General features: G+C 39.0%; 1 protein-coding gene across 1 annotated transcript in view; it reads right to left on the bottom strand.

The window, feature by feature from the left end:
- FRY (FRY microtubule binding protein) overlaps positions 1 to 22,878 on the bottom strand; it is a 409,004-nt gene that overhangs the window by 72,873 nt on the left and 313,253 nt on the right. Inside the window, exons 48-51 of the mRNA XM_015570438.1 lie at positions 19,920 to 20,099; positions 18,085 to 18,246; positions 15,494 to 15,568; positions 13,687 to 13,857 (exon numbers count right to left, since the gene is read on the bottom strand). Coding sequence (XP_015425924.1) covers positions 13,687 to 13,857; positions 15,494 to 15,568; positions 18,085 to 18,246; positions 19,920 to 20,099 — 588 coding nt within the window. The remainder of the gene's footprint in view (positions 1 to 13,686; positions 13,858 to 15,493; positions 15,569 to 18,084; positions 18,247 to 19,919; positions 20,100 to 22,878) is intronic.

Genomic DNA, 22,878 nt, shown 5'->3' on the forward strand with positions numbered 1-22,878 from the left:
CTCAGCAGGAGGTACAGAGAGATCTGCAGATTCCTCCTCTTTGTTTGGGGTTTGGCGGTGCCCAGATGAGGCACAGCTGTGAAGCAATGAAGGCTGCTAAGGAGCCTTAGGCTTTCTTTTGGAAGCTCTGGGGTTTTTTGACCCAGCTGCAGTTTGTTAGGTTAGGTTGCAAAGCGCCAGGCCATTCATATGCAAAAGCCTTTATGCACAGCTTGGGCGGGGCAGGGTCTCAGGGAATCAACAGGGTGGAGCAAACAGCTATAGTTGATCCTCAGCCCTGCCCTAAGAGGCCCTGGATCTCAGTGTCCCATGGTAATTGCTGCAAACACCTCTGAGAGAAAGCCACCCTCGAGTTCCGCCCGATGTCAGACAGTCTAGTTTCTCCCCATATGAGGTTGGGTCCCCAGAGACTCGCCCGTTACTGGAGTTCAGAGCAGTCGGGAGATTGTGTCTCCCTCCCGATTGAAAAGACAGCCGCGTCCTCAGTTGCCAGCCTTTTCCGCGTGTGCTTCCGTACCTCTGCACTTTACTTCTGCACCTCCTCTAAGTCTCAGTGTGCTTCTCTCTTTCTTTTTAGTTGTAGAATTTCCACTCTACAGCCAACCAGCCAGCTTTCCTATGGTTCTGGATGATGTCCGTTTTGTCTTTTAGTTGTAGTTTTGAAGTGGTTGTGCGAGGCAGCAATTTCAAGTGTTTACCTATGCTGCCATCTTGGTTTCTCCTCTGCTTTAAGCATTTTTATTGTAGCTGATTTCCAATTTCATGCCACTGTGGTCTGAGAAGATTCTTGATTTGATTTTAATATTCTCAAATTTGTAGAGTGTTAACTTGTGCATTAACATGCGGTCTATCTTTGAAAATGTACCATGTGTACTTGAGGAGAATGTATTTCCTGTAGCTTTGGGGTGGAAATTTCTGAAGATATCAATTAGTTCCATCTGTTCTAGTGTCATTTAGAATTGCTGTTTCCTTTTGTCTAGAAGATTTATCCAGTGATGTCAGTGGGGTCTTAAAGTCCCCTACTATGATTGTATTGCTGTCAATCTCTCTTGATATCACCCAGAAGTTTTTAAAATATATTTATATGCTCCTGTATTGGGTGCATATATGTTTCTCAGAGTTATAGTCTCTTGTTGTATCAATCCCTTTAGTATTATGAAGTGACCTTCTTTATCTCTTGTTATGGCCTTCACTTTGAAGTCTATTTTGTCTACCCCAACTATTTTTCATTTTCATTTGCCTGAAAATTTTTTTCCATGCCTTCACTCTCAGTCTGTGTAAATCCTTTGTTCTGAGGTGGGTCTCTTGCAGACAGCAAATATATGGTTCATGTTTGCTTATCCATTCAGCTATCTTATGTCTTTTTTATTGGAGCATTTAATCCATTTACGTTTAATGTTATTATTGATAAGTGTGAAGCTCCTGATTTCACCTTCAACTTTGAATTCATAGCCTTGCTGGATAGATTATTCTTAGATTCAAGTCCTTGCTTTGCATACTTCATTCTATTCCCTACTGGTCTGATGTGTTTCAGTTGAGAAATCAGTTGATAGTCTAGTGGGAGATCCCTTGTAAGTAACTTTCTGTCTATCTCTGGCCACCTTTAAGATCCTTACTTTGTCGTTGGCATTTGCTAATTTAATTATGATGTGTCTCAGTGTGGGTCTTTTTGGGTTCATCTTGTTTGGGACACTGTGTGCTTCTTAGACTTGTGGATTTTTTTCTTCCCCAAATCAGGGAAGTTTTCTGTCATTATTTCTTCAAAAAGCTTTCTATTCCTTGCTCAGCTTCCTCTCCTTCTGGTACCCCTATATGTAGATGTTGTTTCATTTCATGTTGTCCCAAAGCTTCCTTAGACTCTCCTGCTTTTTAATTTTTTTTTTCTGCTCTGCTTAGCTGTTTTTTTCTACCTTGTCTTTTAACTCACTGATATGGTCCTCAGCTTCTTCTAGTCTACTGTTGAAAACTTTCAGGGTGTTCTCTATTGCAGCTATGTCATCCTTCATTTTCTCTTGATTTTTATACTTGTTGGTGAATTTCTCATCTAGTCGTTTGAGCATCCTTATAACCATTACTCTGAATTCTTTCTCTGACAAATTGCTTGGCTCTATTTCATTTCACTCTTTTTCTGGTGATTCCTCCTTTTCTTTCATTTGGGGTGTGTGTATTTGTCTTCCCATTTTTGTTCCTTTGTAATTGTTTGTATGTATTAGATCAAACTGCTATACCACCCAGTTTTTTTAAATTGGTGTTATGTAGTAAATGTTTTGTGGGACCCAGTGGTACAGTCTTTCAGGTCTCATGGGCTGGATGTTCAAGGGATGCTCCCTCCTTGAGATATTTGAGTTCTCCTGATGTAGTTGGGTCTTTAATGTTATTGTCCTATTCATGAACAGGGTCTCCTCTCAGGGTGTCTGCTCCATACCATGTCATGCCAACTGTTTTGAGGTGCTGACTGAACAGCACAAAATATAACACAAGACATGACACAGAATGAAAAGGAGGCATCCAATCAATGATTCTCACTCATCATCATCATCTCTCTCTCTCCTTTCCTCTCTGAAATCAATAAAAATATATATTTTTAAAAAAGAATGTACATTCTGCAGCTTTGAGGTGATATGTTCTCTAAATATTAATTAAGTCCACCTAATCCAGTGTGTCATTTAAGGTTGCTGTTTACTTGTTGATTTTTTTTTTTTTTTTTTTTTTTGGTTTGGAAGCTCTATCTAGTGATGTCAATGGGATGTTAATGTCCCACACTATGACTACATTGCTGTTGATCTCTCCCTTAAAGTCCTCCCGGAATTTTAAAGTATATTTCAGTGCTCCTATATTGGGTGCATATATGTTTACCAGTGTTATAGCCTCTTGTTGGATCAATCCCAATAGTTTATATAGTGACCATCTTTCTCTTTTGTTATGGCCTTTGTTTTGAAGTCTATTTTGTCAGATAAAGTATTGCTACCCCAGCAATTTTTTTTGTTTCTATTTGCATGGAAATATTTTTCCATGCTTTCACTTTCATCCTGTGTGAGTTTTTTTGTTCTGAGTTTGGTTTCTTTTAGACAGCATATAGGGGCCTTGTTTTTTTTTTGGGGGGGGGGCTTGTTTTCTTATCTATTCAGCAACCCTGTGTCTTCTGATTGGAGCATTTAATCCATTTACATTTAAGATTCATTTTTGATAGGTACTTATTTATTGCCATTTTTATTCTGTATGCATATGTTCCTCTCTCTCTATTTCTTCTTCTTAACAACAGTTCTTTTAGCATTTCTTGCAATGATGGCTTGGTGTTAACAAACTTCTTTAGTCTTTTTTATTTGGTCTTGGAAGCTTTTTATTTCAACTTCAATTTTGAATGATAGCCTTGCTGGATATAGTAGTCTTGCTTTCAGATCCTTTTTTTTTCATTATTTTGAATACTTCATGTCATTCCCTTCTGGAAAGCCTTATGGGAGCTCCCATGAGATAACTGTCTCTCTCTTGTTGCCCTTAAGATTCTCTCTTTGTTATTAATATGTGCCATTTTAATTAAGATATATATTGGTGTGACTCTCTTTTTGATTGAGACTCTCTGTGCTTCCTAAACTTGTGCAACTTTTTCCTTCACCAGGTTAGGGAAGTTTTCTGTCATTATTTCTTCGAACAGGTCCTTCCTTGCATTATTCTCCTTCTGGTTCCCCTATGATGTGGATACTATTCCATTTCACATTGTCCCAAAGTTCCCTTAACCTGTCCTCCTGCTTTCTACGTATTTTTTCTTTTTGATGCTCTAATTGAGTGATTTTTTTCTACCTTATATTATAATTTGCTGATTTGATCCTCTGCTTCTTCTAATCTACCATGATTTCCTTCCAGGGTATTTCTTATTTCAGCTATATCATACTTCATTTCCTATGGGTTGTTTTTCATTGTTTCTATATCCCTTTTCATTCTGTTGAACATTCTAAAAACCATTCCTTTATACTCTGTTTCTGATAAACTCCCTGCCTCCATTTCATTTAGCTCTTTTTCCAGTGATTCCTCCTGATTTTTTCATTTGGGGATTGTTTCTTTGTTTCCCCATTTTCACTGTTTCTTTTTGCTTGTTTCTGTGTATTGAGTAAGTTGCTGTGCCTCCCAGTTTTGGTGGTGTGGCCTTCTTGTGGGACCCAGTGGTATAGTCTCCTTGATTCTCTGAACTGCTCTATGAATGTACCTTATGTGGGTTAAATGAGCCTTCCTGTTGAATTTGGGTCTTGATCATTATTGTCCTTTTCACAGTCAAGCTAAGGCTTGCTGACTGTGATTCTGAACCCTGACCACATCATGCCAACTGTTATATAGGTGCTCCACTACTTCCCTGCCTTCCTCCAACCTCTGTTCTTGCCCATAATCAGCTAACAGTACCACTAACAGATGCCATTTATATATCTGGTGTATGATATTTTTAATTGCTGAATTTTTTTTTGCTATTTTTTTTTTTGAGGATTTTGCAGGTATGCTCATCAGAGCTGTATCCCTATAATTTTTAAAATGTTTTTGTCTGGTTTTGGAACCAGGATAATGGTGGCCTTGTAAAAGAAACTTGGGAGCCTTCCCTCCTCTTAAATTTTTTGGAATAGTTTGAGAAGGATAGGTGTTAATTCTTCATTGAACATTTGGTAAAATGCACCTGTGAAGCCCTCTGCTCTGGAACTTTTGTTTGTCGGGCGTTTTTTGATTACTGATTCAATTTCTTTGATAATAATCAGTCAGTTCAGATTATCTGTTTCTTCTTGATTCAGTATATGTTTCTAGGAATTTATCCAATTTTTTCCAAATTGTCCAATTTGTTAGGCATGTAATTGTTCTTAGTATTTTCTTATAATCCTTTGTATTTCTATGGTATCAGTTGTCACTTCTCCTCTTTCATTTTTGATTTTATTTATTTGTTTTTTAAAATTAAATCTTTACTGTTGAAACTATTACATATATCCTTTTTTTTCTCTCCCATTGACCTTTTCTAGCCTGCCCCAGACGCCTGCCTCAGACGCAGTGATTTCTTTTTTACAAAAAAATATATTTTATTGACTTTAGATAGGAAGGGAGAGGGAGAGATAGAAATATCAATGATGAGAGAGAATCATTGAATGGCTGCCTCCTGCACGCCCCGTCCTCGGGGTCGAACCCACAAGCCAGGCATATGCCTTTGGCCGGAATCAAACTTGGGACCTTTCAGTCCTCAGGCCGATGCTCTATCCACTGACCCAAACCAGTTAGGGCAAGATCCTTATTTTTTACTCTCTCTCTTTTGTTCTTGATTCTGGTTAAATGCTTTTTAATCTTGTTTATCTTTTCAAAGAACCACTTCTTAGTTTCAGTGACTTTTCTATTGTTTTCTTAGATTCTATTTTGTTTCCACTCTGATTTTTATTATTTTCTTCCTTCTCCTCACTTTTTTTTTGTTTTGTTCTTTTTCTAGTTCATTTAATGTATGGTTAGATAGTTTGCCATTTTTCTTGTTTCTTGTGGTAGACGTATATTGCTATAAAATTCCCTCTTAGGACTGCTTTAGCTTTGTCCCATAGATTTTGAGTTATTGTGTTTTCATTTTTCTTTGTCTCAGAGTATCTTTTGATATCTTTGTTATTCTCATTGTTAACCCATTCATTGTTTAGTAAAATGTTATTTAGCCTCCATGTGTTTGTGTTTTCAGTTTTATTCTTGGGATTGATTTCTAGTTTCATACGATTGTGTTTGGAGAAGATGCTTGATAAGATTTCAATCTCCTTAATTTCATTAATACTTGCTTTTGTGGCCTAACATGTGTTTTATCCTGGAAAATGTTCTATGTGCACCTGAAAAGAATGTATGTTCTGCTGCTTTGGGGTGAAATACATCTGGTTGAATGTGTCATTTAAGGTCACTGTTTTCTAGTTGGTTTTCTGTGTAGAAGGTATATCCATTGATGTCAATGGGATTTAAAGTCCCTTATTATGACTGTACTAGAGGCCTGGTGCATGGATTCATGCACTGGCAGGGTCCCTCAGTGTGGCCTATAGGGATTGGATTCAAACCAGCATCTAACATCCCCTGAGGGATGTAGTAGTGCGTGAAGCAGCAGGCGGCCAGGGAGGAGCCACTCCCGCTCATCCTGGCCTTGCTCATCCCGGTCAGCCGAGTGTCTGCCCCCATCTTCCACTGCCGCTCCTTGCATCTCCTAGTCCGCCACACCCAGCTATGAAGAAATGGATCCCTAGGGTGGAGCTCCCACAGCCTTGGTAGGGGTGTAGACTGAGGCTCAGAGAAGTGGGGTGAGTGCCCAAGGAGCACCCAGGGCAGACTGGGGAGTTGCAGTAGCTGCACTGCGAGGCCCACTTTGCATGTCATCCTATAAGTCCTGGGGTAGCTCCGGTCTGATAGGAGGAGGCAGGTGCTAGGGACTGAGTTCATGGTCTCTTTTTTCCTTCCCTCTGTCCTTTAGTTCCGACTGCTCAGGGAGGACATGATCAGAGAAGTGGGTTGGGGGAGCCATGCCTCCGAAGCAGTGCCGGGGGAGTGGCAGAATTTGGGCTGTTGGCCCAGCCTCCCATTGCGAACTTCAGCTCAGCCCCACCTGCTTGTGATCTTCCATAGACTCAACTGTCTGTTTCTCTTTTCATCTGTCCAAGTTGAATGCCCCCTGGTGGTCAGTGCGTGTCATAGTGACTGGTTGAAAGGTTGCTTAGGCTTTTATATATATAGATTACTGTTGATCTCTCCCTTTATGTCCACCAATATTTACTTTGTTTATTTAGGTACTCCTATGTTGGGTGCATAAATGTTTACAAGGGTTATATTGTCTTGCTGGGTTGGTCCCTTTATCATTATGTAATGTCTTTCTTTGTTTCTTATATCCTTTGTTTTAAAGTCTATTTTGTCTGCTATAAGTATTGATAAGCCAGCTACTTTTTGTTTCCATTTGCATGAAATATTTTTTTCATCCCTTAACTTTTGGTCTATGTGTCTTTTGATCTGAAGTTGGCCTTTTGTAGACAGCTTATTTATTGGTCTTTTTTTTTTTTTATCCATACAGCTACCCTATATATTTTTAAATTGAATTTATTGCGGTGACATTGGTTTGCAATGCCATACAGGTTTCAAGTGTACAACTCAATAAACATCATTTGCACACTGAATAATGTGCCCATCACCTCAAGCAAAGTCTATTTCTGTCCACATTCCCCACACCCACTTTGCCTACCTTCATTTAGCCCCCTATGTCTCTCAATTGGTGCATTTAAACTATTTACATTTAAAGTAATTATTAGTAGGTACATAGTGATTGCCATTTCATTTTTTATATTTATGTTCCTTTATTTTTGTCTTCTTAAAGAAGTCCTTTTAACATTTCTTATTTTATTGGTTTGATGGTGATGACCCCCGTTAGCCTTTTCTTCCCTTGGAAGCTCTTTATCTCTCCTTCAATTTTAAATCATGGAATTACTGGGTAAAGTAGTCTTGGTTGTAGGTCTTTTGCTTTTCATCACTTTTAATATTTTGTGCCAGCCCCTTCTGGCCTGAAAAGGGAACTTTCTGTTGAGAAATCAGCTGACAATCTTTGTGGAGTTTCCTTGTAGGTAACTGTCTTTCTCTTGCTGCTTTGAAAATTCTCTCTTTGTCTTTAACCTTTGCCATTTTAATTATGATGTGTCTTGGTGTGGGACTCTGAGTTTGTCTTGTTTGGGACTCTTCACTTCTTGAACATGTATGGAAGTGGAATAAAGTTTTTTCTTTGTCAGGTTAGAGAAGTTTTCAGTTATTATTTCTTCAAATAGGTTCTGAATCTGTTGTTATCTCTCTTCTCCTTCTGACACCCCTATGATAAGAATACTGTTATGCTTGATTTTGTCCCAGAGGTACCTTTATCTATCCTCATTTTAAAATTGTTTTTTTTTTTTCTGTTCTGATTTGGTGTTTTCTGCTACCTTGTCTTCCAAATCACTGACTCAATTCTCTAATCTGTTGTTGATTCCTTCTAGTGTATTCTTCATTTTACTTACTGTATTCTTTATTTCTGAGTATTTTTATAAGGTTTTAATGTCTCTTTTTATGCTTACTATCTCTTTGTTGAAATTTCCACTGAGTTCGTTCTTCCATATGTTCCTTGAGCATCCTTGCTACCAATGTTTTGAACTTTGTATCTGGTAGATTGCTTTTCTCCATTTTATTTATTTATTTTCTAGAGATTTCTATTCCGTTCCACTTTTTTTCATTTGGGATATGCTTCTTTGTCTTTCCATTTGTCTACCCTTGTTTATTTGTACTAGGTAGATCTGCTATGTCTCCCAGTCTTGGGAGGAGGCCTTACATAATAGGTGTCCTGTGGGGCCCAGTGGGGCACTCTATCTGATCACCAGAACTGCGTTTTCCAGGAGTGTGCCATGTATGGGTTGTGTGTGCCCTGCTGTTGCAGTTGAGTCTTGATTGCTGTTGGCACATCAGTGGGTAGGTTTGACCCTCGGCCTGGCTGGCTTGAGGATTATCAATGACCACAGCATAAAAGCTATTGTGCTGTGGCTGTCCCCGCAGAGAAGGAATTGCCCTAACAAGGTCTGTGCCTGCTGAGACCTCCCTCTGGGTGTGTCACTTGGAACACTAATCTGGTGGTTCTTTGTTGTGGTCTGAGGCTGATCATTGGGTGTGTTGGTTTGGGGGCCCCTTGGGAAGGACTCCAGTGCAGGGCCATGTCAGATGCTGCCTTTTACAGGACTGAGCTACCTGTTAGGTACTACCTAGCAATCCTCAGTTGATAACTGCCTATTTTGGGCTTGGCTTTGCATGGGAGGGGCTACATTGCAAACCAAGGCCCGTTGCTACAAAAGACCTCAAGCACACCAAGACCTGCTGCCACTTGTCAGCTACCTGAAATGCTCAGCCACTGAAAGAGCCCTGGGTGGCATGCGAATTGGGTGAAGCACCACCTGGGTTAAGGGCAAAGCAAGTTTTAAAGAAAGCTATGAGTTATACCTCAGACTTTGTTTACAAACCATATGATGTTAAGTATGTTTATTTGACCAACATAAAATGTTTTTGTAGAAATTAAATTTGGTTTTATTTTCTCTCTCTCTCTCTCTTTTACTTTTTATTGATTTATTGGGGGTGACACACTGATTAATAAAATTATATAGGTTTCAGGTATACAATTCTATAATAAATCATCTATATATTGTATTGTGTGTTCACAATATTTTTCTCTCTCTCTTAAGACAGGAATAAAAGAAGGGAAATATTACATCTCATTGGTAAGCAAGTTTTAACTGAAACAAATAGGTAATCTGAATAACATCTAGTATAGAATCCTTCCATTTATGAGTCATTTGAAGCACTGTCTGATGGCTCACTATTAACTTTTTAGGGTGAGAGTTCAGTTAATAAAATAATATGAGAGATGCAAATTACTGTTAAAATTAGTGAGCATTAAATTGATTAATTTTCCTCTCGTTTAAAGGCTATTTCTTCTGGCTCCTAATAACACAAAGCTTGATAGAATATTTCACAGATCTCTCATAAAGCAGATGCTTAGCTATTCCAAAATCTGTTTTGGTAACCTATGGTAGAAGGCAACAGGTAAGAATCCTAAACACATTCTGGGTACAATATACAAATTATCATTAATCAACCCCATTTATTATTGTTTTAGGACTATTTGATTATACAAAGAAATCAGATTCAGGGTATGATTTCTATATTGTGTATCTATATCTGCTGTTTTATCTGTATCAGCAACTTTTATCTATATCTGTACTTTTTATCCATATCTGCACCTTTTATCTATATCTGCTGTGACAAATTACCACCAAATAAAGTTTTTTTCCTGGTGCATATGCTAATTATTATGCTGAAATTTAAAAAATAGCTATTTTAGTGAAAAAAAAAAACAACCTTGGAAAGGCAAGAGTTCTGGAAAGAAAAAGAGAATGCAATGTGTGAAGAAATAAAAAATATATAAAGAAAAATGAGAATGCTAGATAGAGAAAAAAGAATGTGAAAATGAATAGGAGAAATATACAAATATAAATGTAAAATATAAATTCATAAAACTGGTTCTTTTGTACCAAATCAGTTGATGGGTTGGATGAACTATCTCAGGGAACAATTCTGGAGGTATCCCCACTGACCATGAGATAGAACCATAAGCTTTCACAGAAATATGAATGTCTAGATCCTAGAATACTACACTGGGCATAGACTGCTGTTACTATTGATCTGGTGAAAATGTGGATTAATGAGGCATGAGAATTGAGAATTATACCTGTACTAGAGGCCTGGTGCACGAAATTTGTGCATGGGGAGGGGGGGCTGTCCCTCAGCCCGGTCTGTGCCCTCTCGCAATCTGGGACCCCTTGGGGGATGTCCAACTGCCGGTTTAAGCCCGATCCCTGTAGTCGGACATCCAGCAGTCAGACATCCCTCTCACAATCTGGAACCGCTCACCCCTAACCTCTCACCTGCCTGCCTGCCTGCTCACCCCTAACCAACTCACCTGCCTGCCTGCCTGCTTGCCCCTAACCACTCACCTGCCTGCCTGCCTGCTCACCCCTAACCAACTCACCTGCCTGCCTGCCTGCTTGCTCCAAACCACATTCCTGCCTGCCTGCTCAATGTGTGTCATAGTAACCGGTCATTCTGGTCATTCCAATCATTCCGCCATAATGGTAGCTTAGGCTTTTATATATATAGATTAGAGCAATTGAGAAAAAAAGACGTCTTATATCACACACCCATCAATGTGAATATGCATACAAACAGGCATACATATGCTGGAAGGGAGGAAGAAGCAACTCTGTTGTTATCAATCTGCATTAATGCAAAACATTGGCTTGCATACCTGAAAAAAGAGCATTCTCTTACCTGAAGCTCCTGGGCAGCAGATGGGGTGAACAGAGAAACAAATTAAAAGGTCTATTTAAAATAATGATATTAAGGACACTAAAGTGCTTTTCTCTTAGTTTTAACACAATGAACAGTGCTAACAATATATACTTCAGTAGATGCAACTTAAACAAAGGTTAAGGTATATAAACCCAAGGAGAAAATCAACATCAAGCCAGAAATTCCCAACTTCATAGTGGTAGATGATGGAATTGGGGCAATAAGTCACAAATACAATTTCTGAAACAGCTTTCCCCTTATGTGGCCAATTTTCTGTCCTCAACACTTTTGTGGGGGGGATGACTAAGTATTTGTGAGAAAATTGTGAAATGTCATGGGAAAATGTATCAGGGTCATCAACTGGAACAAAAAGATGGTGTCACCTGATCCTGCTCACCAAGAGAAAGGTGTGTGTAATCATGGTCTCTTCACTGCTGATATGCAGTTAACAGCAAAGACACAGCACCTTGCAAAGATTCTGAAAATTTCAAGGCCAAACCCTTACCAATATTAGGCAATAAGTTATGAGGCAATTTAATGAAAAGAAGTAGATGTAACCAAAAAACTGACTTTTTTGATAATTGTGTTTTTATCTAGAAGGTAAATATGCTTAACTTTCTCAGATGAGGAAAAACTGAAATTATTCACCAATGACAGTATAAAGGAATGGACATTGAGACACTGCTAGAAGCTTTATTTAGGTTACCTCACTAAATGCTCATATCTACTCTATAGACAGGTATTATCATACCCATTGAGTACCTGAGAAAGCCAAGAGAAATTGCACGCTCATGGTCATACAGTGAGTGAGGTCAGTGGCAGAGAGCTGTAATTCAAAGTTGGACCTTGCCTGGCTCCAAAGCCTTGCATTTTTTACGCTACCCCTCATAAGCATGGCAGCATCCCTTATTGTATCTTAGTGAGATGTGGTTAAAACTTTTTCACATGGTTTATTTTATTTGGGTACATATATACTTTCATACTCTTGAGAGTCTATGAAATCTTAATTATATAAGATAAAGTCATCACTGTGATATAGTTCTTGTTGGCTAGGACAACATAGAGAACACCAGTAGTATTCATTACTTTTTGTCCCTGACACACATTAGTGTCATAGTTATTTTCAAGTGATGGGCATCTCAGATTTTCCTTCCTTTATTTTGATAGGAATTAAATTTGTGAGTTGTTCTGAAACTGTGTCTGATTCTCCTGTTAGGTCATATTATATAACATGTTTTTCTTTGATTGACTTTAGAAAATGATGTGTGCCTTGCAAGGTCAATTTTTCCCTCTTTAGTTTTATTTTCGGAGTGAAGAGGGTGCCTGAGCTTGAATTCTAGCCTCGGAGAGAAGATGGGGTTAGCTGTTCAGGCCAGGGAACTCATGTTGTGACATTCCATGTAGCTCTGGCTCAGAGATACTCAAAACCATTGTATTTCATGGAAGACTTAAAACAATCATCACCACAGTTCGAGATTGATATCTTTATTACTAATTGTGATGAACAGTCAGAAAATTCTGCACTACTTTCTACGGGTTCTAGAACAACTCAAGGTGAAAAGCTGACACTTATTTTAAAGTTGCTTTGCAGTAAGTGCCTTTAGCTCTTTACATACTGGGCTGCAAAACTTGTGTTCAGGAAAAGATGGGTAAAGAAAATACTGTTCCTTCTGAGGATGTGATTCTCCCTTGCTGGCACAGATATCTAGGGTCATCAGTGGCCAAAGGGACAAAAGCAGATAGCCCCTTGGCCTCACCTTGATATAAACGAGTTGGTCAGCAGTCACCCTTTTAGGGAAGGTACGAAGTTGATTAAGGTAAAAAGTTGGTTAAGTTAGGAGGTGCCTTTCCACTATAGGAGATAATAAACTTTGAATCTGGACTTCTGCTTTAACTTTAAGTATAGCAGAAAGCCCTTTCTTTGGGAAATAGACTGTGTACAGTTACATGTGAGCTCAAGCATGTTGACTAACACCAGGAGCTGACTTGGTACCAGGGGTATCCGGCATTTTCACACATACCAATCTCCCTTTAGTGAATTTTGTTTCCACCTTTTGAGGCAAAGGATTACAACTCAACTGGAATACCCCCCAAACTATCAAAATGAGAGCAAAGGGATGATGTGTTGCCTTCCAATCCCAGATTTCAAAAATATGATTCATAACTGAAAGCATCTTATGACCATACTTGTCATCCAAATACACAAATCTGCCTTTGCCTATTGAGACTTGAGTTAAGCTGCTCCAAGTGTGGGGAAAACCTGCCACCCATCTACATCAGAGCCAGAAACTCTCCTGTGCCCTCCATCCTGTTTTGAGTTCTAATGACCTAATGAGGCAGCACAAAGGCCCCAGAGGCCTCAGGCTCCTGGCTTATTTTGTCGTAGGCAAGCTTCCAAGTAATGGAATTAGAGCAATTTCATGTTTATAAGCATTAAATGCTCTGCTTGTTTTAGCTAGGTACCAGCAAACAGGTTCAGAACTTGAATATTTTGTGTGTGTGTGTGTGTGTGTGTGTGTGTGTGTGTGTGTGTTTAAAGCTCACTGTTGGACTTACACACAGCCTTTGTATGGTCATCAGCAGTCAAATTATGGCCATTTAAAAATAATCTGGCAGCATCTGCTGTGGGCTCAGACAGGAAGGGTGTGGTAACTTGTGCCAAAGTGAAGCTGCTGAACTTGGAATACGTTGACTTAAAATAAAGTTTACAGCTTTTCAATGAAAGACACAGTTATAAAAATTCATTATTTAGTAGGTAAAAAGAAACTTTGTTAGTCAAGTGGGTTATTTTTAGAGAAAGTACTATACCTCTCCGTCCTCTAGTTCTACATCCAGGAAATCGAAGTCTCTAAAGACTCTGAACTGTTGCTCACTGTTTGTGTCATCCATGTTCTCCGGTTCTCGGGCACCATCCTCGGAAGAGACCAAGCTTGTCTGATGCTCCAGCAGGTCCAAGTCCCCACATGATGAAAAAATTACCTACAAATCCAAAAAGTCCCGTCCTGAGAAACCAACTCCCTCTGGTTGTTTGTGCTACAAAAAAACCCCATCACTGGCTCTTCATCACACTGTTTCCAGTACACACCTAATTCCTCAGGCAGATATTTTTAGGATGTTATTATTTATGTTGGACAGGTGCCTTCAGATTAAAATTAGTGCAAAGACACAAGTTCATGCACCAGGAAAATGTTTCAAGAGTCAAATGGCTGCTTACTGGATGAATACTCGACCCCACCTGGATGTGTGTGTGTGTGTGTGTGTGTGTGTATAGGGTCTTTTTGCTGGGTCATCTTAATAGAACTTTGTAGAAATAATAAGCTACAAATGAAGCTAAATGTTTTGTTATTCAGCCTTTCCTGAATACAGATTTATATTAAATAAAGTGAACAGGATTCTTATTTAACTGTTACAACATCCAGTCATCCTTGAAAAGTAGGCAATCATTTAGAAGAATTTAAATACACAAATGTCTATCAAAAGTAAAAGAATGAGAGGATTTACAGGTACTTTTTTTCTCCAGTATTTCAGGACAGTCATTATTTCTCATGTGTGTACATGATACAGTTTGTGCAGGTATTACGAATGGGCATGTAAGACAGACAACACAGCGGGTCAGTCAACTAGTGAGAGACAAGATGAGAATTCTGGCTTCCTCAGTTGTGCTGCTGCTCTTACTTGTAACATCCTCCAGGTAAACATTTCCAGCCAGAAAGGCCTCAGCACAGAAACAGGAGGTTCAGCTCTGAAGGAGGAAGTGCCACCTGCTAAGGCAGTAAGAAATGGCCCTGGCTGGTAGGGCTGCATTGCAAAGGCCAAGTGCTCCTGTTTCTCTCCCTTGTGAGCTTGGAGGCTCCGCCTGCTCTAGCCACTGTCATCTTGTTCCCTCTGCCATAAATAATGTCACAGGGGTAGCAGCAAACCCACTAATTACTAACCAAAATGGTGACTTCAATGGAGGCCAAGCTGAGCTAATAACTGGCTAGGGCACATTGCCAGACAGTCAAAAAAATACCTGGTAAAGTCAGACTCTGAGATTTTTATTGCTTTTGCTACAACAGATTCACATACACAATTTGAATTTTCTAAATTTTAGAAGGGCTTCAGAAGCTAACTTCTAATACTTTAATTATTCATATATTTTGAAACCTGATGGCATGGTTTTAAAAAACTAACATCAGTGGAAATTTACATGAGAAAAAACATGATAACATATCATTATTTTTACCTTTATTGTGAATAAAATAATAACATCACAATAAGAGTTGTGTGTACAGAATAAAATTATATCCAAAAGGAATGTGTGTCATAGTTGGTGGTGCAGTAAGCTGGGCATTTTTATTTAAAAAATTAAGAAGTTTTAAAAATTGAAAGTAACTGAGTATTTATTTACAGAAAACCTCGAACAAATAGCCAACAAAATCTTTCATTGTTTCTGAATTAAGATGAGACTAACCATGCTGTGGGGAGAAATGATGTAGGGGTTTGATCTAGATGGTAGATATTATACTTGTAATTCATAGGTAAATCTTCTAAACTTGTTTTGACCAAAGGTAAAAACAGACCAAAGTAAAAAAGAAATGATACCAAAATACATGTGATATGTGCTAGAACTTACTGATGGATTTTTGCTCAATCCTACTTCTTGGCCACACAGAGAAAGGACATGTACCAACTTCTCTTTTGTCCTCTTCTGGAAAAGAAATACACAGGCAGATTATAATCATGGCATCTTGTGACCAGATCTGCTCTTATACATAGGGCTATCATACTGGAAATGTGACCAGTGAGAACTGAGATGTAAAATGCACACAGACTTGGCATGAAAAAAGAATGTAGAACATTGAATTAATAATTGTGAAATATTGATTACATGTTGAAATAATATTTTAGACATATTTGATTAACTAAAATATGTTATAAATTCATTTTACCTGTTTGTTTTAACTTTTTAAAAAAGGTGATTAGAACATTTAGAGTGAGGGTCACCTTCTATTTCTATGATACAGTACTGATCTAAGTTTTCCCAAGGTGGGGGATCAGGGTCTGAAAATCAACCTCAAGATTCTTTAGTAGATATTCATCCCTTTCCTTTATAATCTTTCTTATATGCTACAACTTTCAGCATTAGCAATGCTTTCCTTAAACCTAAATTAAATCTATTATGTTAACAGCACAACCTATTTTCCTTAAAGAGGAGACTAACTTTACTTTGTGCAGAATTAAAAAAACTCAATTATTTGCAAGCTGTATTAAATATTTTCAATTTATTTTTCCTAAAGTTAAACAACTTTAATTCCTTTTTTTGTTCTCCATACACTTCATGTTTTAGCACCTTAAGCAAGCAGATTCTTCTGTAAGACATCACATTTTCCAATAACACAGATTAACTAGGTCTCAGAATGAATGGTAGTTTGAGAATAAAATTAAAGAGTGTTCAGAGCCTTAAAAATATTCATGTACTCCAGAATTGCTTTCAAAGCAATCTTCCTGATCTTTCTAGAATGATCTTTCCCTTTTTAATCTGATTTACACTTATGTGGTGACTGCTAGGAGGCCAACGTCACTCATAGACTTTCTCCTTAATGGAACTCAGTTTGCTGCATCCTTCTTTCCAAGTTATAGAAGAGACACTCAATACAGTGTCTTCTCAGTGTTGAAAGATGTTGAAGCAAGGTAAGAGATTTGTAAGCTCTTTTCCTAAGTTTTAGTGGGAATTTTATAATCTCAGGAAGAAATTGATATTGAGGAACATGGAATGGGCTGTGCATTTCTTTCTGTTTGCCAAATCCCCAATGAAGTATGGTAGGCTCCCTATTCAACAACTCAGTGGACACTCACTGATGACCAGCTGTGTTCCAGCAGGTACTGCTACGTGATCCATTTCCTCAACCTTTAGGAGTGAAAGTTGAGTCCTACTGGGTGAACAGTATTTTTCCTGCCTAGTGCTCACTTGGTCTTCATTTTATCTTGGGGACAGCTGCTATCCCTGTAAGTGGGGTTCTGCCTCCCTGACATAAGCTGCAAATCCTTTTTCTTTCTTTTTCATTATAACTTAAAAATTATTTAGTTTTTAATCTTTATTGTTGAGAATATTACAAATATTCCTCCCTTTCACACCCACCCCCCTTTCCCTCCTCCCACCCTGCCCCAGGCCTTCACCACCCTATTGCTTATGTCCATGGGTAATGCACATATGCATATAAATTCTTTGGTTTATCTACTCTCCCACCCCCACCCCTGACTTCCCTCTGAGATCTGTTAGTCTGTTCAATGTTTCCATGCCTCTGGTTCTATTTTATTCATCAGTTTATTTTTATTCATTAGACTCCTAGTTCATTCATTTTGATTTTTAGGTTAAGTTGTTGATAGATATGTATTTATTGCCATTTTATTGTTCATATTTTTTATTTTTTTAAAAAATTTTCTACTTAAAAAGACCCTTCAACATTTCATGTAATACTGGTTTGATGGTGATGAACTCCTTAAGCTTTTTCTTGTCTGTGAAGCTCTTTATCTGACCTTCAATTCTAAATGATAGCTTTTCTGAGTAGAATAATCCTGGTTGTAGGTTCTTGCTTTCCATCACTTTGAATATTTCTTGCCACTCCTTTCTGGCCTGCAAAATTTCTGTTGAGAAATCAGCTGATAGTCATATGGGTCCTGCCTAACTAAACTGCTTTTCTCTTGCTGCTTTTAAGATTCTCTCTTTGTCTTTAACCCTTGGCATTTTGTGCAGTTATTCAGTGTCTGGTAAGTTAATGTTCAAGAAAAAATATCAATTTCCATTAAAATGTTCTATTATTTTATGTTAATGATTACTTATTTATTTTAGCCCTTCTATTCAGCATGTCTCTATTGAAATAAACCTATGTTTCTATGAAAATTGAAGCTTTTGTTTTTTTTGCGGCCCACATAAACTTAAACCTTGTTTATTTGGCCCATGTTAGCCTTTGAGTTTGACATGCTTGCTTTAAGAGGATAGGACTAGTGAATCAAATCAACAAAGTGTCAGACTCTAATCCCATGTAAGGAGCTGTTCACATAGAAAATGGGTTCCCTTGTAATGCTGTTAAGAACCTTACCACTGTTGTCGATGCCCAACGGCCAAGGTCAGGATGATGAGTGGAGGAATCCCTTATCTCATGGACCATTGGCTCAGTCAGTCCCCAGGTTCCCCTTCAATCCTGCAAGTCCAGGATTCTATACCTGAGAATACTGGGGTCTCTTCCAGCTCACAGGAACAAGGACATTGGAGTTGGAGCCTGATGAGGTTGAGGATGTGCTCCGGGTGACAGCCATAGTCCTGGGCTTCCCATCTCGGCCAGAAGAGTTCTGCAGTTCATCATATCGCCTCCCAATGATTGGCGTCTTAGAAAGAACACAAAGCATATGTTCTTCTATCTCATTAACACTTCTTTGGTGTATGGAATTGCTCTACCCTGCAGCAACCAAGAACTGCTTATTTGATTAAAAATTACAGAAGTTCAATGTTACAAGCAGGCTCATTTTCCTGATGTTCAAATACATATTCTGAGTCATTTTGCATCTTCAATATGCTCCCACTCTCTTTAGCAGCTGAAAACAAATCCAACTGGTTGTTCTTAAACATTCTTTAGAAACCACTGATAAAGGAAAACATTCAGGAAAACAAAGTCAGTTGTTAGGTGTTTAAGCTTGAAAGAATTTCTTGTAGTCATAACAAGAGACCGAAAGTCCTGCTCTAGCTGGGTTGCTCAGTGGTTAGAGTGTTGACCACTGGACTGAAGGGCTTTGGGTTCAATTTCAGTCAAGGGCGCATACCTCGCTTGGTTGCAGGCTCAATTTCTGCCCCAGTCAGGGCATGTGAGGGAGTCAACTAACCAATGTGTCTCTCTCACATCGATGTTTCTCTCTCTCTGTCTTTCCCTCTCCCTTCCACTCTTTCTGAAAATAAATGGGGGGAAAATATCCTCAGGTGAGGATTAACAACAAGAAAAGACAAAAAGTCCTTTCCTTCTTCCAACCTTTATATACTAGATTATTTAAACATTTATTTAAGTTATTTATATCTTTTCAATTATGTAAACGAATGAGGTCAGGGCCAGGTACTTGGGCACCACTTTAGAAATTTCATTTCCTGAGAGTCTTGGAGTGGTTGTGGGCAGCGTGTCCCAGGCTTTAGTGCCAAAGAGGTGTCCTGCACAGAGATCAGTTCATGGGCCTACACCTGGGGGCAGCAGAAGCCAATAGGTGGTTCTACACCAAGGCCCATCATTTTGGAATAGCTGGGTCTCTTGGGTTTGCAGCTGACTGGCTGCATGTTTTCTGTACCTCTTTGGAGCAGAATAAGCTGAAATCAAAGAGTAAAAATAGCTTTTCCCTTTTAGCAATGTGAAAAATGCACAGAGTGTAGTTTCAGCTTTGGGGGGCTTATGGGTCATGGGGTAAGAGACACAGGAAAGTGAAGTATTTTTACATGTTAGAGTAAAATGGTTAAGTACAGATCTCCAGAGGGCTTGTTCCTGAACTGGCAGGTAAATCTATTATCTGCCTTCTCTTTTTCCCCTAACTCTTTAGCTTGGTTCACTCATCCTCCCACCCCCCATTCACACACTCCCCTCTCCCCAAAGGTAAGAATTTAGATAATTTTGCAGTTTAAATAGCAGTATGGCTCGGGGAAACTATAAAGGCAAATTCTGTATTCCTGCGAATCTCAGTCATTAGCTGGTCTGGGAACAAGGTCGCCAATATAGAGAAAAGACAGGACAGTTGTCAGATAAGGAATGAGTTAGGTTTAAAATGCTGAAGATCATTCCTTTTATAGTTAACTTTTTAGAAATCAGTTTTTATATAACCAAGACTATCTTCTATTTTTAAAAGCTGTCAATTGAGAGCCCCAGTGAATATGATACTCCACATGTTCTTAAAAACAATCTAAGTCAGTCGTTAGAAGGAAGTCTCCATTGGAAGTAAACATAGTTATTTTCTCTTGCTCAAGGTACATACTTGTGATCTTTTGTACTATATATTAATGCTAAAGTTTACAGAAACAGTTAACATACCTCTGAAATGTCAAAGTGAAAGTCCAGAGTTTTCCCTGGTAATTCCTTAGAAGCACTGGTCCATACTCGATGTATTTCTATCTTTGACAGGTCACTGTGCTGGTAGGAAGGCAAAATGAGGCTGGCCGACCGAGAAACCACCAGCTTCAAGATATTCAGAGCTTCTCTCCAGTGAACACTCTGAGGGAAATAAAACATTCAATGGTTAATAGTAATTTCATTTTTAAAAACTGATAATGCTAGTTATGGAAATGTCTCATGATCATTTAGAATTCATGGATCTAAAACAGTGCAGGAAATTCATAAAAATGCTATTTATATAGAAGATGACCTACATTTAGGAAACAGGCAAACAAAAAAAGACCACTTTTGTTCATATTCAAATAAATGCATTTTAAAATAAAGTACCATTTTTGCTCATGTGGCGCCTCTTTAATCTGAAAAGCAAGAAGCAAAAAAACAAAACAAAACCCCACAAACAATCCTGAATGCATTTGTGCTACTGACCACTCACTCTCAAAATTCTCCCACCCCCAGTTTCCAGTATTCCTTAGTCCTTCTCCTACTTCTCAGGCTCTTCCCACCCATTTGTTCCTGGGCACATGGTCTCTGCCCTCAACGCTTCTCTTTCACTCCATATCTTCCTCATGACCTAACCCAGGAATCTGGGTGCCATTCTTAACTCCTTTCTGTCCCTCCCTTCTGATAATGTGTTTCCTCCTCACCATTCCGAATTGCTGGCACTGGCTCAGTTAAATCTCTCCACCCTCTGCCTGGACTATTTCAATGACCTCTTAACTGGTCTTCCTGCTGGCAGTCTCTACTTATGCCCATCAAACCCATCCCAGCTACTGTGGTCTTTCTAGAAATCTTCGGACCATGCCACCTCCCTGCATACGTTCCTTCTATGCCCCCCTCTGGTGGACTCTGAGCAGGACGTACAGGGTGATCTCCCTTAGGCCACCCCTGGAGCTCCCCAAAGCAGGCCAGGTCCCTTAGCCTCTGTGCCTTTACTCATGCTAGTCCCTTGTTCTGGAATGACCTTCCTCTCTTTATTGGCTCACAGACTCCTATCTTCCAATAAAACTCACTTTGTTTTACCATCTTTGTCTCCCTGACAATCCCCAGGCTGACTGAAGTCCTTTTCCCACAAAAAAATTTTTGAACATAGGATTGGAGGAAGATGGCTGCCAACGGGAAGGCAAACTGCAAGATAGTGTGAGAGGGAGAGAATGAAAGGAGAGCGTGTGGACGTATGAGGAGTGTATATTTGTGGGTGAGGGACAGCTATACTCCAAGGGACTGTTGGGGACTGCCAGACTGAGCTCCCCTGACCCGGGCAGCCTCCACGGCTGCTGAAATCTCTCCCGGAGCGACCAACTCTGTCATAGAGACCGCACCATCTTGAAGGGGAGAGTGACTGTTATCAGAAGCCTATACAGCCCGGATCTCTACCACCACAACACCCGGCAACCAGCTGCGAACCCAGGAACACTGGATCTCTAGCAGCATAAATACGAGAACTTGGATGAGCTCTGCATCTTCTCACGGAAAGGTCAGATTTCGCCTAGGAAAAGGTGAGGTCTGTGATCCAGGCAGGAGAGAGAAACGCATGAATGGGATCTAGAGGTTTAGAGAAGTCTGCGCCCCACAAAACCTGGGCACATGCCCTTGACTGGAATCAAATCTGGGACCTTTCAGTCTGCAGGATGATACTCTATCCACTGAGCTAAACCAGCCAGGGCCTTTAGAAGTTTATTTATGTATTTTGGTGCTCCTGTATTAGATGCATATTTGTTTACCAGAGTTATATCTTCCTGTTGAATTGCTCTTTTTAGTACTATAAAGTGGCCTTCTTTATCTCTTGTTATGGCCTTCACTTTGAGGTCTAATTTATGAGGTATAAGTATTGCTACCCCAGCTTTTATTTCATTTCCATTCACCTGAAAACCCTTTTTCTATCCCTTCACCATCAGTCTGTGTGAGTCCTTTGTTCTGAGATGGGTCTCCTATAGACAGCAGATATATGGGTCATGTTTTCTTATCCACTCAGCTACTCTATATATTTTTATTGGGGCATTTAATCCATTTACATTTAAAGTTATTATTGATAGGTACTTGTTTGTCACCATTTTTATTCTTTATGCCTGTTTTCCTTCTTCCCTTCCTATTTATCCTTTTTACAGCAGACCCTTTAGCATTTTTTGCATTTTCTTTTCGTTATCAGGGATGTTTTCTGTCAAAATTTCTTCAAACAGGTTTTCTATTCCTTGCTCAGTTTCTTCTCCTTCTGATACCCCTATTATGTGATGTTGTTTTGTTTTGTGTTGTACCAAAGTTCCCTTAGGTTCTCCTCCTGTTTTTTAAGTTTTTTTCCCTAGATGCTGCTCTTCTAGGGTATTTTTTCCTACCTTGTCTTCTAGCTCACTGATGCGGTCCTCTGCTTCTTCTAGTCTACTGTTGATGCTTTCTATTGAGTTCTTTATTGCAGTGATATCATTTTTCATTTCTTCGTGTTTCTTCTTTATTTCCTCTTGGTTCTTAAACATATTGTTGAATTTGTCTTCCAACCTTTTCAGTATCCTTATGAACATTGCTCTGAATTCTTTCTCTGACATATTGCTTGTCTCCATTTCATTTACTTCCTTTAATAGCGGTACCTCCTTTTCTTTCATATGAGGCTGTTTCTTTGTTTCCCCAAGGTTGCTCCCCTCAGGGTGTCTGGTTATGTATCTCTCTCTCTCCTGTGTTTACTTAAAGGCCTAAAATACAACACAACAAGACACACAAAACACAAATGTATTCACAATACTAATAACCACAAATAAAGGTGACCATGAGAGAAAAGAGAATTAGGGGATAAAAAAGAGTGCAAAAATGATATTGAGAAAGGGAAAAAATGTAAGAGAGAAAAGCAAGAGAAGAAAAAAAGAAAGGGAAAAATATATATGTATATGGG

This window comes from Myotis davidii, unplaced genomic scaffold (assembly GCF_000327345.1).
Source record: "Myotis davidii unplaced genomic scaffold, ASM32734v1 scaffold447, whole genome shotgun sequence".
Taxonomy (NCBI): Eukaryota; Metazoa; Chordata; class Mammalia; order Chiroptera; family Vespertilionidae; genus Myotis; species Myotis davidii.